Source organism: Myotis daubentonii, chromosome 19 (genome assembly GCF_963259705.1).
Source record: "Myotis daubentonii chromosome 19, mMyoDau2.1, whole genome shotgun sequence".
In the NCBI taxonomy this organism is placed as follows: domain Eukaryota; kingdom Metazoa; phylum Chordata; class Mammalia; order Chiroptera; family Vespertilionidae; genus Myotis; species Myotis daubentonii.
This window is the reverse complement of record NC_081858.1, coordinates 23,299,431-23,316,064: the sequence shown is the minus strand read 5'-3', so window position 1 is coordinate 23,316,064 and position 16,634 is coordinate 23,299,431. Positions and strand designations below refer to the sequence as shown.

General features: G+C 51.2%; 1 protein-coding gene across 6 annotated transcripts in view; it reads right to left on the bottom strand.

The window, feature by feature from the left end:
• The window catches only part of KIAA1671 (KIAA1671 ortholog), a 134,582-nt gene that overhangs the window by 7,660 nt on the left and 110,288 nt on the right, over positions 1 to 16,634 (bottom strand). For all 6 annotated transcript variants that reach the window (XM_059676513.1, XM_059676511.1, XM_059676514.1 and 3 more), the window contains 4 exons: positions 4,706 to 4,824; positions 2,834 to 3,089; positions 1,485 to 1,659; positions 314 to 432 (listed from right to left, as the gene is read on the bottom strand). In XM_059676513.1, coding sequence (XP_059532496.1) covers positions 314 to 432; positions 1,485 to 1,659; positions 2,834 to 3,089; positions 4,706 to 4,824 — 669 coding nt within the window. The remainder of the gene's footprint in view (positions 1 to 313; positions 433 to 1,484; positions 1,660 to 2,833; positions 3,090 to 4,705; positions 4,825 to 16,634) is intronic.

The following is a 16,634-nucleotide window of genomic DNA, read 5'->3' as shown; positions in this document are numbered from 1 at the left end:
CGGGGCAGGGGAGATGCTGGCTGACCTGGGGTGTGGGGGTGGGGGGGTAAGAAAATCGGTGGCCAGGCCTGCAGCCATGAGGTGGGGCCACCAACCCATCCTGCAGGTCAGCTCTGTCAGCTCCCTGCTCCTGCATCCATTTGAATAGGAGGAAGCTTTTGGACTGACGGATTCCCACAGGAAGAAGGCAGGTGGGTTCTCACCCATGTTTGGAGGACAATGGAAAGGAGGGAGGGAGGGAGAATTATGGGGCCTGCTCTTTGTTCTTTTTGCTACCAGGGCTGTGAGTGGCTCCAGGTGCGAGGTGCTGTACCTTGAGCATGGCCGGGTCGATGCCCGGAAACGCGGGCATCCTCTGGGGATGGCTGCTGGGTGACCTCTCAGGCCGCTTCTCCTCCTCGTCGGACTCTTCTCTCCTGGGGGATTTCTCTTCTGTTGCAAAGAAAAGGGAGCTGATGGCACTGGCAGCCCCCGTGCACTAAGGCTCAGGTTCCAGGTGCTCTGCACACAGACCCTCGGGCAATCCTCACACCAACCCTGACCATCTGGGCATTCCTGGGCCATCTGACGGAGGAGGACACACTCAGGGCTTGCTCTCCTGACCTTCCTTCTCCACAGGCATGAGATGGGAGAGGGAGAGAGAGCCCTCCAAGCATTTAAGGTGTCTGGTCAGAAACTGCGCCCCTCACTCAGCTCCAAGCTGGTCTGACATCCTACTGTTTGCCAAGTGAACACAAGTCCCTACAGTAGCCTGTGGGGGACGAAGGCTGTCTATGTGTACGGTGGGGAGGTCACCTGCTATGGTTTCCATTACAAGATTTCTCTTAAAACTCTCCCATGGCTCTCTAACTACAGAAAAAGCCTAACTCCTTGGCAAAGAATCATGACTTCCCACGACTTGGCCCCACCTACTTTTCCAGCATAATTCCTGCTACTACCAGCTTGAACCACTTAGAGAGGCACCTGCAACACACACAGAATGTTCTTTCCACACCTCTGCCTCTCTGGTCCTGTTAATATTTCTGTCTGGAATACCCTTCCCTGGCTAATCCCTACCTGCCCTTTAAAATGCAGCCAAAGATATCCTTAGAGGAAAATGCATAGCCTTAAAATAATTCACTAGAAACCAAGTAAGACTGATAAATAAACTGATCTATTAACTGAAGAATCTAGAAAAAAAACCAGCAAACAAACCTGAAGAGAGTATAGGATGAATTTAATAAGGATAAAAGCAGAAATCATGAAACTCTGTTAAGTTGTGGTTCTGTCCTCTGTAACCTACAGAGCCCCAATTAATATATCATCCCTCAAAAATAATTTTTTTACTTACTTTCTAATAAGCTGTGCAGAATAAGAAATCACAGTTTCCTGTATAATTATGTTCTAATATCCTATAGCCTTCAACTCACAGAAAGTTCCTTCTAGTGTTTAACCTCCATTCTTCCTGCTGTTCAGTGTGGTATCTATGGAGGCGAGGGGTGTACCTGTTGAGTCCTTGAACATCCACATGGTGTCATCCTCCTCCTCCAGCGGAGACCTGCTCTCTGACTCGCTGACCCGACTGCGCCGGAGGGAGTGGGAGATGGGAGCCCGGCGGCGGCTTCTCTTGCTGAGCTGTACCCGGGTCTTGAGGGCACTTGAGTCGAGGACTGAGGTTTGCTTTGGGAGCAGTAGGGAGGAAGAGAGGAAAAACAAGGGAACCATTCACTGAGGGCACCACCCAAGAGAAGTGTGTCAAGCTGCGCTGATGGACAAGCTCCTGTTTAGGTGACACACGGGCCAGCACTTCTGCATTTTAATACTAACCTGACACCCGAAGCCGAAGTTTCTCCATGAAACAAACCACGCAGGTTAATCACAAGAATCAAATGAAGCTTGAGTGCCCTGGCACTGTGCCTGGCACATAGCGGGCACACAATGGAAATGCCTTTCCCCTCCTGGTGACATTATACGAGCATATAAGCTCAATACATAGCAGGAGCTCAATACACGTTTGTTGAATGAATAACTGAAGACATCACCTAATGAAATCCCTATGCTCCATACCATGTCCATGTTTATATAGTGGGGTGCCCCAGTGGAGACTGAAGTTGTGTCTTTCCCCATCTTGTTCTTACCCAGAGGTGCCAGCTGACGATACTTAGGAAGGGAATCCCCTTTGAGGCCCTAGAGGGAGTGCCTCTCCCAAAGCAGTGGGTTCTCTCTCGGGGGGAATCTGAGCAGCCATCCCTACGAGTGAGGGCATGAGGCTTTGCTGTCAGGAGAGCGGGTCCCTTTAGATTCTGCATCACTTTGATGTTGCATCTTCAGGAGGGTGGGAGGGCAGCCCTACTGTCAGGGAAGCAGAAGAATGAGACCATCGTATCTCAAGGGACCCACACCGGAGGGGGTCTCCCCTTCTTAGAACCACTGCCCTCGGTTTCCAGAGAGACTTACACGCCCTGGCACAAGGGATACATCCCACTAAGAGCACCTGGCAGGGATGAGGTCAGACTTCCTGCTCACCTAACAGGCGTGGGCTGGGACCAGCTTCAATCTGAACACATGTGACAGTATTTGAGGCTGTGGAGCCCACTCTGCTGGCTACAAGTGGATCAGGAAGCCGAGGCTCATGGGTGTGAAAGCATTTGCCCAAGACACACAGTTGGTGTCTGGCAGGTCCAAGCCACATGCAGACGTCAGTCCCATCTCAGACTGTGCCCTCTGCACCCATCAGACCGGTGCCTGGCACACAGATTCTACCCTGGAAAGGGGCAATTCGTCAGGAGATGCTAGTATGTCCCTTTAAGAAGAAATAAGTCTTTCCAACACACGGTCCCAGGTACCGACTTACATCGATAAAGGAGAAGTCGTCTACTTTCTTTGTAGAGCAGGTGTCGGGCGGGGGCGGCCCCTCCGTCCCGTCAGTGGACTCCAGGTCGGTGCTGGAGCGGTCCACACTGGTGCTCCGCGGGTCCCTGGGGTAGTCATGCTGGTCCCCGGCCGAGGTGGCCTCCGTGGGGGAGGACAGTGAGGACAAGCGGCTGCTGGAGGGCTGCTTCCACGCCGACGCTGCACTGCTGTCCGGGGACGGGGACTCGGGGGCCACGCTGTGAGGAGGGAGGGAAGGAAGGGGACATGGTCATGCAGGCTGTTTCCGAGGACTGAGTATCAGGGTAAAGAAGGCACAGAAAGTGGGGTGTGGGGTGTGCTCTCTACACCAGGAGGCAGGAGACAGACATCCCCGGAGAACCACCGTGGGCACACAGCCAGGTGCTGATCATGCCTCTAGAACACCTGGCCAGCTGTGGGATGGGAGGTAACCTCCTGAAATGAAACATTAACCTCACGAAAGATGAGGAACCTGAGGCACAGAGACACGAGGCAGCTGGCCCAAAGGGGCAGAACTGACTACAGAACCCACGTCCCTGACCCTCTTTGACTTCCCGAATTTCTTCCCACGACCATATATTCAGGTACCACTTGGATAATGGGCATCACATACAATAGGAAATTTATAAATAAATCAAGTCCTTACATTAAAAAGGCTCTCCCTGTCCACAAAAAGACACCCAAGTCCAGAGCACAGGAAGTCCTACCTGGGGAAGGGGGTGTGGGCACGCCAGACACCACCTCCCTGATAGGAGGGTCTACCCTGAAAGACCCTCCCCCCCAGCTGCACCCTTAAGCAGACCCTTCGACCCAGGTGTACCGGGAGCACAGAGGTGCTTTTTGTCGGCTCTGGGATGATTTTATTACTTGAAATAGGCAGGATTTGGGGGTATGGAGTGGGGTTGAGCCAAATCCACAAAAAATAAGGAGAAATACCATTGAGGTGGCAGCAGATGGCACTGTTAGCTAGGGCTGGGAGCACAGTGGCTCCTGGGATTGTCCAGGAGGGGGCGTTGCAGTGCCTTCAGGAGACAGGATGAGGCACCCTCCTCCCTGGGAGATCCCAGGTCCCAGTAAGAGGGGCACTGGAGACCCAGAGAGAGAATAATAATGGGCCAGGCTATCCCACAGCCGGCTGGGGTGGAGCTGGGATTCAGACCTGCCTGCCTCCTGAATCCAGGCTACACTGGATAACCTCCAGGATTCTGCCACAATCCTAACATCCCTCCGAGCCAGGCTGACACCTGCGGACCTACTGGCCGTTGACAGTGGCCACATTAAATGCAGACAGCGTATAAAGCAATATGTATATGTCCTTATATTTGCAAACACACAGATATATTGAAAAATTCTAGAAAGACAAAGCCATTACTGAAGTTTAATACCTGTGTGCTGAGATCACTGGTTTTTCATTTTCTTTATAATGTTTTTTAAATTGTGGTAAATATGCATGACAGAATTTACCACTAGTGAGATACAGTACCTTGACAATGTTGGGTGACCATCACTATCACTACCATGTAGTTCTAGAACATCTTATCACCCCGAAAGGAAACTGGTACCTGCTTAGCAGTCATTCCCAATCTCCCTTTCTGCCCCCTCCCACCTCCGCCCCTCCACTCGCAACCACTAATCTGCCTTCTGTCTCGATGGAGTTGTCTATTCTGGACATTTCACATATCATTTATTATTTTTTAATACTTTCTAAATTTCTTCTTTACAACAAGAATGGTTTACTCTTACAATTACAGACACAACAAGCTCCAGTAACAATGACCACTGCCCAGCCGCCCAGCCCCATCCCGCGGCCAGTGGCCCCACACGCCCCACCGACCTCTCCCCGCTCTGGTGCTGGTCCCTCCACGTCCCATACTGGCTGTCGGCTTCCTGTACGAGGGTGTCGGTGTCCTTGGCTTCGGGGGGCCGCCTGGAGAAGCACTGTTTCAGCTGATCCTGCAAGGGAAGACCGGACCAGGGGTTACTGTCGGGGAAAATGCTCGGAACCTGGTTCCTGCTGGTGCAAATCCTAACATATCACCGGGCTTAACCCGCCACTGCGCTCAGAGGTGGGTCCAGACGTCTTGGTGGGCGCTATGTGACCAACCGTGCGAGTTTGCCCAAGATCACAGGATGCAGGACCGTCGGTGCTAAAGCCGGGCAAACTGGGCCACGGGGCCACCCTCCCCAGCAAGCAGGGTTCTGCTGGGCGCTCCCTGACCCTCCTCAGTGCCCATTTCCACCGGCACTGCAGCCAGGCCCAACTTCTCTCCACCGTGGATGCTCCCAGGACTTACCAGTCTGGCTAGGGCACCCCCACATGCACCCCACCCAGGGTTTCCATGGCCGCCATGCTTCCCCCCTCAAGTCCACCCGGCACGGCATCCCTGGAGCACTGAACTTGTGCCTGGTGTTCACCAAGCTGTGTACACATCACCTCACGAACTGCAGTCCCCCGGCAACCTATGAGGTGGAGCTTATCACAGTCCCCATTTTACAGATGAGAACACTGAGGCTTAGGAGGTGAAGTGACAGAGTGGAACTCAAACCCGGGCAGGGGGCTTGGACCTGCAAGTCCAAACTGGTAACCGCTGGGCCCACACAGCCTGGATCTTTGGTTCTGTCACCACCTGATCAGTTCCTGGTCTCTGCGCTTGGCCTGGGCCTTTGGGGAGATGCTGGTTACCTCAGATCTGGCTGCAGGGCCCACCCCATGCCTGGCAGATGGTGGGAGCCCATAGATCTCCATTAAGTGAATGAACTGCTGGCTTCTCCACTTGTTCACTTGGGAGAAGACGGAGCAGTCAAGGAGAAACCAAACTCCACCCCCGTGGACGGCCACTGGCACAGTAACAACTCAAATGGCCTTGGCTTCTGAGGTTTGAAGGGTGTTCCCACAGACCATCTTTTGACGACCCGAGGCCAGGAGATGAGGAATATGGAGGGAAATGGGGTGAGGGGATGACAGCAACCTTGCCCCCAACTCCAGAAAGACCACTTCTATGTTCTATTTGAGGTCAGGAGGCATATTCTGCATATGCATAGCATCCATCTCTTGCTCAAAAACCTTCTATGGCTCCCTACTGTCCTCCTGCTGAAATCCAACACCCCTTGTAATTGAGCCCAAATTTCCTGTCCAGTCCCAACTCCCACCCCTGCTCCAAACAAGCCCTCCATCCCACTCTCCTGACCTACTCGCCATACCCCACCCAAACCTCACACATTCCTGGCCTCTGGCTTTGCTTGCGCTGCTCCCTCTTCCTATCCATCCTTCCTACCCAGAGTCATGGCAGCCCACGGTGCTCTCTCCTCCTCCTGAACTCTTCCTGCCTAACCCAGACTCACCTCTGTGCAGGAAAGTTTGACACAGAAGTTATTAACTCAACAGATATTTGCTGGGCACCTACTATGTGCCAGGCACTAAGGATGGGGGTAGGATCACGGCTGATCCACCTTCAAGGTCGGGACACTCCGTCATCTTTGTTCCCCATGCAGCAGGCGCTTAGTGAGGGGGCGGGACCCTCTCCTGTGCAGCTTGTCTTCCTCCCAGAAGTGGGAGCGTGCGTCTTCCCGGCTTCTGTGGAACTGCCCGTAACAGCAAGCACACGTGGCCCAGCAAAACGGCGTGCGCCCGTGGAAAGCTGTGCGTGGCCTTCGCCTCCCGTTCTGATGCACAGAGACGTTATAGGGCTTCAGTACGGCAACAGTGGTCACCCCAGGGCACAGATGCAACGACAGCTCCTAGCACAGCGCCTGGCCCGGTAAGTGCCCGCCTCCTTCCCATTCTCTTGCTGCCACCTTTTAGGGACACTGTGTACCCCGTGGTGTTTGAGGGATGCTGTGGACAAGATGCACACACGGGTGGGAGTGAGAATAACCCGCCATCTTTATTTGCTCCTCTGCATTAGAACCCCGCAAGCTTTCTATGTAAAGGGCCAGGCAGTAAATATTTGGGGCTTTATGGGCCACCCCGTCAATGTCCCAGCCACTCCACTCTGCCACTGCTACCCAGAAAAAAGTGCAAGCAATATGTGAGTGCGCGTGGCTGTGTTCCAATAAAACTTTATTGACAAAGAGGTGGCTGGCTGGATGTGGCCCCTGATCTACAGCCTTTAATCTGTGTCCCAGCAACTCAGAATCGCGCCTGGCCTAGAGAAACTGTTGAATAAATGTCTGTTGGAAGAATATGTTCCCGAAAATAACTTTTTTGTAATGAGTAGGTGTGAGCTTCTTATCCAGAAAAGAGAATGGAGCTAGCGACGGGGCAGGGAAAGGAGACAATTTTATGCCTGCGTGTATTTTGGGGTGTCTGACACATCCGCCTAAGAAAGAACCCTGAGTCAGGGCAGCGCTTGGTGGCCCACAGATGACAGAGCGATTCTGAGCAATTTAAGACGTGAGTCCCATCCCCCCTGCAACTCTACACCCCAGCTATGCAGGGAGCTCTGAGGTCATGGGGCCCAGGCTGGCGTGGGGACCTAGCTCTGTCTCAGTGCCTTCCTGTCCTGTGTCCGGGTCAGACCCGCACAAGGACTGGGTGGCCATGGTAATGACAGTGTTGAAGGTGAACACAGGGTGCTGATGGTGTGCCATTCACTTTGCCTTCCACTGTTCTCAACAGGCCTGTCATGGACCCATCTCACAGGAGAGAAGACTGAGGCCCTGCGAGGCAAACTGACATGCCCAAGGTCACAGTTAGAAAGTGGGGGAGCTGGGATTTGAACCTGGTTTGCCTGAGCTCCTCAAAGCCTCTGAATTCTCTGAGCTTGGGCTTGAAGGGAGAGGATTGGATGCCTGGCCAGGCCTAGAATCCATGGACAAGTGTTCGCCCAAAGTGACAGGGACACACGTCTGCAGCTGGTCCTCGGGAGGCGTGTTTGGTTTCGGCTGGGAGTGCCCGACAAGGCTCGGGGCCAGAGTTGCCTTGCTGCCCCTTAGGTCTCAGAGGCTATAAACAGACATGACAGCTGGGCTGGGGGCCCAGGCTCCTGCAGCCTCGACACAGAGGCCCCCAGGCTCCAGGAGCCCATCGGCGTCAGAGGTGAGAGAGGAGGTGGCAAGAATAGTAATAACCCTGAACATTTAGGGAGCACTGACTGTGCCTGGCACCACATCACATTCCTTACGTGGACCATCTAGATTAATTCCATAGTAGATACTATTAATGTCCCCATTTCACAGATGAGGTAGCTGATGCTCTGAGAAATTAAATAGTAACAACAATAGACACTTACATGGTGCTTACTGTGTGGCAAAAGTTGCCGTATTTAGTATTCCCAATGATCTTAAGTAGCAGCTGTTATTACTCCCACTTTCCAGATAAGAAGGCTGAGGTACAGAGAGGTGAAGGGACTTGCCAAGGGCCTCACGAGTGAGTGAAGGAGCCTGATTCAAACCCAGACATTGGACTCTGAGTCTATGGCCTGTTACCTGCCCCCCTCCCACTCTAACACTCCTATTAGCAATTTCACCCAGGAAATGGCCCTCCAGGAGACTTCTTGGTACAGTCTGCCAGCCACCGGCCAATGCTGGCCCCAGGTCTGCTTGGAATGTGACCCTAAGACACAGCTCAGGCACCACCTCCTCCAGGAAGCCTCTCCTGACTGCCTCCAACCACAGCTGACCGGGGTCTCTCCTTGGGCCCCCACAGAGCACCCTGTGCCCAGCCATCATAGAACTTAATGTGCTGGCTGTGCTTGCTTCCTGTTTGTCTGTCTCCTCCAAACTGTGAGCTCCCTGAGGGTAGGCAACCCCAGTGCCAAGTAAAGAGACAGCCACTGTGGCTAGGGAGCAACTGAAAATAAACAGATGAATGAATGAATAAATGAGTGAGTGAATGAACGAACCCATAAATGATCCCCTCTCTAATGTCTGTGATAATATTGCTGTTTAGTCACGCTCTCTTGATATATCTATATGCCCTTAATATTTAATATGCCCTTAATAGTTAATTTTTGTTAAAATAACCCCCCTCCCCCAAGAAAAACACCACTCTCAGTGTATTGACAAACAATAAAAGTTAACTGGCTACTGTGACTTTCTTTAAGGTGCAAAATAGGAGAGATTGATTCAGGAAATCCCCTAAACAAACAAGAACCCTCATGCAGGGGAAGGAAGGGGGTACAGAACATTCCAGAAGTACTGAGATACTTTTGCATGAAAACAGACAAATTAAATTTCCCTCTGAAGTCTAAAGCCCTATTAATAAAAGGTCCAGAGTTCTAAGGTTAGGATGAGCCAGGGGAAGAGAGAATTGGGGGGCTTTTAAAAATGCATTGAATCTAAATGATAGCACAACCATAATGTGGAATGCTATTTATTTGTTAAAAAGAGCTGTTAAAGGATAAGGCAGGTGTGTATGGAATGGGCTCCGAGATACATTATCAAGTGTATAAAGCAAGACATGCAAACCAGGGGGCGTGTGCTGCCGCCTGTCTGTGGGGAAGCAATATAGACGTAAACATGTGAACATACCGACCCTCAGAGGACAGGAAACTGAGTTGCTGGTCTCTGGGAGGGAACTGGGTGATGGGTGATGGGTAGGGAGGGGGGCGCAGAGGCAGACATAGATTTTAATTACCTCTTTTTGTATTTTGTAACACTACCCCGCCTTACAGACAAGGGGCTGGTGTTAAAAAGTACAATTCTACATAAATATATAATTCTTTTGTTTCCCAGCTTCTCCTCTTCACGGAATCGGCTCTGACCCAGCCAGACTTGGCTCCTCCTGGATTCTTAAAACAGTCTCTGCCAAATTTGGCTTCTTTTTTTTAACCATCACACGTCAAAACATCTCTCATGTTTATTTCAGGCCAGGGCTCAACTTGTCAGGAGACAGCATTGCAGCCTCGAACATGTAAGTGTGACCCTGGTGGAAGACAGGGAGTGGTGTGTCCCTCTCGGCCTGAGGACCCCACTCCTGCAGCGTCTCCCGCCCCGTGATCAGTGGCAGAAGCACATTCCAGTGTCATGACTCTGCTCCCCAAGCCCCCTCTGGTGACTCATCCAGCAGAGAAACACACTCAAACACAGATGCACACACAATATACACACGTACAAATATACACACACACACATACTCTAATACAAACTCACATATACACAAATGTAAACATGCACAATACACACAAATATACGCACATGCAAACATATACACAAATGTAATTACACATGTACATACCACACACACAAATACACACAGACATATGCATCCAAACAAACAGCGCCGCTTTGGGTAAAAGAGGCCTGTCCACAAGGGCATCTGAGGTATGAACAAACCCTGCTTATCCTTCAGGGGAACACGGTGCTGCCAGTAAAAACAATGAGGGCGAATGTAGGCGCTGACATGGAAAGATGTCAAAGCCACTGTAGGTAGTTCACGAAAATTCTGCCTTCAACTACCCTGGGCCCCGAGATTAAGTTTCCAATCCCAGGTACCCAAGGTACTCGAGGGGAGGAGGCACAAGGGTGACGAGGGGGAGGTGGCAGGTGGCTTCGTGGAGGGCATGTGACATGGCATGGCCCAGGCCTTGATAAGTGGGTCAGATAGGGGCAGGTGTGGGAGACGGAGAAGGCAGTGCGGGTGAGGGGTCAGGCTGGGAGAAGGGGAGGCGGGGAGGGAGACACTGTCTTTATTGCTAGGTGGTGGGCTGGACAGCCCCATTCCATCCCCCTGCGAAGCGGCCCTGCAGGGGAGACTAGACCCGCCTCACAGACAAGGGGCTGGTGTCTCTAGGCAGCCCGGGCTGGGCGAGGAGAGCGCAGAGCGCCGAGCATGATGGGGCGCCTCTTCCCTTGGAGTGGGGGCTGGGCCGAGGTAGGGCCCGAGCGTGGACGCCCACTGCCCTCAGCGGGCACGGTGGCACCTTGTGAAGGAGCAAAACCAGTTGGGCTGACATTCCATCGCCCGGGAGAGAGCCAAGGGCTCCCTTTCATTCTGGTGCCCAGCCCAGATTGTGGCTTTGTTCAGAGACCCTGCCCAGGGCCCAGGGCGCCGCCTGATGTAACTCACAACCCAGCCCTCGGAAGGTAGGCCAGAGGCCCTGGAAAACGCCCGCCTGGGTGCTATCTTTTTGGCTAGTGCTTCATGGTGCCCAGGCTGGGGCAGAGCCTCGTCCCACAGGGTTCCTGCCTGCTCATCACATGGCTCCCTGGGTCACAGGTTGGGGAGAGCGCTCTGGAGGCCGAAGCCGAGAGCTCCAGGCCCAGGGCCGGGCCGCAGCACCGCGGAGCCAGCTTATCAGCTGGCTGCAGACTGGCGCACAGGCAGAGCCTGAGACCTGTTCAGGCAGACACTGGGCCTTGGCAAAGCCCACAAACAAAACAACGGCCTGAGGCAGAAGAGCTGGGGCCCACGCAGGCTGCAGGCAGCTACAGAGCCGGGCACCCTCGGGGCCAGAGCTCACTTGTAGGACTTGGAAGCCAGGCCTAGTGGTTGGGACAGGCTCCCAAGGCTGCTGAAATGTGCGGCCAGATGTCCAGCTGCAGAAGGGCCCTTTTCTCAATTTGGGGGCAACATCCAGGCACTGGGGATGCCAGCAACCTGGCACTTGGGCACTTTGGTTTATCTGGGGTGAGCACGCACCAAGGCCAGGTACCAGCAACATGCTTTCCTGCGTCAGCCCCCAAAGGGTCCTCCCACCAACCTGCGAAGTGGGTTCCAGTGTCACAGCTCCACTGGCCCAATCCCAATCCCAGGGGCAAAGTGCATTTCAAACTTGGGACCAGCCAGGTTTTAGAAGGACAGCAGGTGGGCACACGGTGGGGGGTCTAGGGCAGGGCTCCCAACCTCAGCACTAGAGCACGTGGTGGGGCTGCCCTGCGCACTGCAGGGTGTTTAGCAGCATCCCTGTCCGTACCCACCAATGCCAGTAGCAACCGCCCCCTCTCTCCCTCCCCAGTCCTGACAACCAAAAATGCCTCTAACATAGCCAATGTCCCCTGAGGGGCAAAGTCACCCATGCGTCAGAACCACTGGTCTAGGCCATGCATTCTCCATAGGAGTGATATGTCCCCTCCCCAAGGGAGTGAAAACTGGCTCTTGGGAAGGAGGTGAAAAAATCTCATTTATTATTATTTTTTAACCCTCACCTGAGGGTATGTTTTTATTGATTTGAGAGCGAGAGGAGAGGAGGGAGGGAGGGAAAGAGAAAACAAACAAACATTGATGTGAATGAGAAACATGGATCGGTTGCCTCCGTATGTGCCCCGACTGGGGGTGCAACCTTAAACCTGGGTATGTGCCCTGACCAGTAATTGAACCCACAACCTTTCGGTGTATGGACGATGCTCCAATTAACTGAGACACCCGGCCAGGGTGTAAAAATCTTATTTTTTACTGCATACAATATATATACAGATATACAATGTAGCCATGATATAACATTTCATGGAAAGGCAGTTAAGAAAAAATGTTGAAAAACGCTCTTTAGGGAATAATGACCCCCCCCCCCTCCAAAAGTGGATAAATAGTGGTGTAGGGCAACATCACACAGGCAAGTGTGTTAATATTTCTCTAGCAACATGTATGAATAGCCACATCACGTGGGATAAATAAATTCTATTAATTACTTCACATCAGCACAATTGGTATGGGGTAGTTTTGCCTCAAATGAGAGCTTTGTGGATTCTGGAATGGTGGGTTAGGGATTGCAACATGGTGCTCCATTTTATACAGGAGAAAACAGATGCTCAGAGGAATTATGCAACTTGCTGTGTTTGCGTGTGTGTGTGCACGTGTGTGTGCATGTGTGCTCACGCAGAGGGCTGGCTGACAGCAAAGGGAGGGATTTAAGCGCCACACACACGGCCTCCAAGGCAACGTCAATGACTCTGGCGACGAACTTGAACTCCCTTAGCAACAAGCATCGCCTTAAAATTGCACAGGCTGTTTGCCTCTGTCTCAGTTATTCTACTTCTAAAAGTTATTCCGATTATGCAGGTGGGTGACAATGAGTGTCCAGCGATTTTTACTGTAATTTATAAGATAAAAATTCGACTGAGAACAATCTGAGTGTCCAAAATCCATTGGGGCCTGACCATATAAAGTCAGCATAACCTGAAAAATGGAAGATGCTGTTGCCATTGAAAATAAGAATGCAGGTCCATTTTACTGACATGGGAAGTTAGTAGAGAAAGATGACAGAAAACTGGGTAAAAAGAGTTCAAAATTCCTTTTTTTGATCTATTTGCACATTTGCAAAAATATGTATATATTGCACATATAGCACATTATGTCATATGTGCAATATATTGCATTTATATGCAAAAATGTGTATTTAATATGTGTATATATTTATCATATTCATGTATGTATATATATTTTGCATATATATGCAAAAATCTTAAGAGATATAGACATGTTACAAGGACTATTTCTGGAGGGTGAGACATTGAGTAAATTTTTTAAAATTCCTTTTCGTCTATGATCTTACTTCTTTACAGTGAGCATGTCTGGGTTTTGCAGTTTTTTTAAAAGAGGAAAAGGATCCATAACATACCCAGCCAGGCAAGCACTGTCTGCACCTCCAGGGAATTCCTCAGGGAGTGAAAAGGTGGAGGGTTTGGTGCCTCCCCTATATGGGCTGGGAGGTTAGCTACAAACCATGCAGGTCACAGGGACTAAGGAAAAGAGATGCCAGGTTGGCAGGAGCCTTGGGGTCAAACACACCCTGGCTCCAATCCTGGCTCCCTATTACATAGAAGCTGTGTGGCCTTGGGTAAGTCACTCTACCTCTCTGAGTCTCAGTGATAGCAGAGAACCACTGCAACATTCAGAGCTGATGCCAGCATTGCAGGGGATAATGATCTATGAAAAGTGCTGAGTGCGGTGCCTGGCACATGGCAGGTACTCAAGGAATGAGTGCTGTCGTCTTCATGGCGTTCAGAAGTCAGAATCACCTCTCTGTGGCTCTGAAACCAGCCGGCGACACAGCCAAAGAGGCAGCGTGAGACCAGAAGCTTTTAGAAAGGAGGCGTTTTTCCAAATTCTTGGTGCAGATCACTGCAGTGCCGCCACCCCAGTCAACACCCTCTTTGAGGATCGGGCATAACTTACAGGAACTGTGGGAATGCTTACAGCAATGACCGGCCCTGGCTCCCAAGTTTGAGAACGGCCAGCTGGGCTTCTAAAGGGCAGGCCTGTTCAATTTCTAGGCGAGGCCTGAGCGCACCTTAGGTTTCATCCACCTGCTTTAAAAGGAGCCCAGATGGATCGACAACAACCCAAAACACCATTTCAAAGCCAGCCCCACAGGCCAAGGTGGCAGCTGGAGCTGAAAATTCATGGGGATCAGGCGCTCCCTGCGGTGAAAGAACCAGTTTCACAACTCTTTGGTGGCCTCCAAAATCTTAACTGTGGCGTGAGAAGGCTCTGGAAAGGGATCGGATTCTGCAGCTCGTGGACAGGGCTGTGCACACGGCTGATTTCTTTTCCTTCTCAGGTAACTGGATATCAGCTCCATCTCAGTGGGTAAACCATTCTGACAGTTTAGAATATCTACCTCTATGGGTTTCCGGTTGCTAGGCAACCAGAGGCAGCGACTACAGAGCACATCCCACCCCCTACCCCACCCCTTGGGACTGGAACTATGGGAGGTACTGCAGATGTTAAAGGTCTGCCCACAGAAATGCTTGATAAAGAATGTGTGGCTCATTAATTTTTAATTTTGAACAAACGACCATTTTTGAGGTGTTTTATAGGTTGTGAGGTGCCTCCATATGATTCACCCCATTGCTTTTCCTACCATCTGCCCCTATGAAGCAAGGGCTATGGTTATCCCATTCAAAGCCAGGGGGACTGAGGCTGGGAGAAAGAGGAGGAGGCTTGCCCAAGGTCACAGAGCTAGTACATAGTGGAGCCAGGGTTCAAATTCAAGTTCATATCTACTGAACTCCGGACTTTGCAAGATGCCCGACACACCATGAGCTCATAATGTAAATCAAAACCACGAGAACTCAGCTTTCAGGAAGTTGAAAAATGAAAATCTACTTTGACAGACCACCTTTTTAAGTAAAATAAATATGGGGAGATGCACAGCCCCCTGATCGGCTGTAACGAGCATGGTTGGGGGGTGTAAAAAAGGGATATGCCAACCCCAAAACCCTGGCAGTCAGGATTTTTTTTTTTCTGATTCTAGAAGTTACACAATTTCCCTGTGAAATATAAATAGAGATCTAGACATAAGATATCTGTTAACAATAAAATGTTATAAGAAAATAAAAACCAGCCACAATGCCACCTTCAAAGAGAACCACTGTTAAAATATGGGTAAATTAAATTTACTCCCTGTCAGACTTCTGATCAGTATTTTATTTTACTTTATTTATTGATTTTGAGAGAAAGCAAGGAAGAGGAGAGAGACAGAGGAGGGAGGGTGGGAGGGAGGGAGGGAGGGAGGGAGAAAGAGAGAAGAAACCACTGGTCAGTTGTTCCACTTATTTATGCATTCATTGGTTGCTTCTTGTATGTGCCTTGACCAGGGATCGAATCCGCAACCTCGGTGTATCGGGACTATGCTCTAACCCAGCGGTTGCCAACCGGTAGTCATGGTCCGTGAGGTCCAAAAGGTTGGCGACCGCTGCTCTAACTAACTGACTACCTGGTCGAGATGTCTGTTCAGTATTTTATAAAGCTGGGATCAGACTTGAGGGGCAATGTGCCAGTGCGATGATCTGTTTACTGTCTGATTCTCCCAGGTCAGCTGAGGAGCCACTATAACACTTTCGACAACTGGATAGTGTTAATGTCATTTTTTTAGGACAAGAGGAAACTAAGGCTCAGAGAGGCAATGTGATTTACTCAAGGCTGCACAGCAAGGAGATGGCAGATTTGGGAACCAAGGCAAGTCTGTCAGACCTCATCTATACACCATACAGCTCTCCTCCCATCTCCCAGGGCCTCCCCGGTAACAGGGAGGCCTCCTTCTGATCAGGCACCCCATCCTGGGAGCAGGGCTGGAGGCCACAGCCCGCCAAGCCCACAGCTTCCCATTCCCACCACCCTCCCAGGTGAGCCACATCAAGGGGGCCTCAGCTCCCCCCTTCTTCCTATGTAATTGCCTCTCTGAGCATCCCAGGCAGTAAGCATTTCTTTTGTAATTGTTTTCAGAGCAGCATCCCCAGAATTTCCAAATAAGAAGAGATGAGCATACTTACTCAGGGGACCCCTTAAGACTATGCCTAGACCCTTTATTAATAGTTCCTTCACTGCTTCTCGGTCAGGGGCTGGTGCGGAGGGCTGGGGGCGGGGTAGATGGCTGGGCTTCTCTCTGCTCTAGCACTGAACCTGGGTTTTCCTTTCCCTCGGAGGGAAGAACAGGCGGGGGCGGAATTCCCAAGCACTGAAGCGAACGTCTCCCTGAGCGCCCAGGGACCCTCCCGAGGCAGCCTGTAGCCCAAGAGCACCCCGATTCCGATGCATACGCACCTGGTTCACAGCAGGTGCTTGGGAAATGCTGCCCACCTGGAGCCACCCAGGCCCCAGGGCACTCTCAGCAGCACTTCCCTGGGTTGGGGAGAGGGAGGCCTGCACTCCTTTAAGGAACTCTGAATTCCTTTGAAGAGCTCTGGCATTGGAAGTTATTTTTTTCTTTCTTTTTTTTCACTAAAGCAGGTTGGCAGTCCATCTTGAGGATGAACCAACAGATAAATAAGTGGAAATGTCAGAATGAGAAATTGTGCTGTACTTGATAATGGGTATATGTTCAACCAGGGCACCTTGATAAATCCAAGAACCAAGAACAGTTACTCCAAAGGGTGGCTCATGC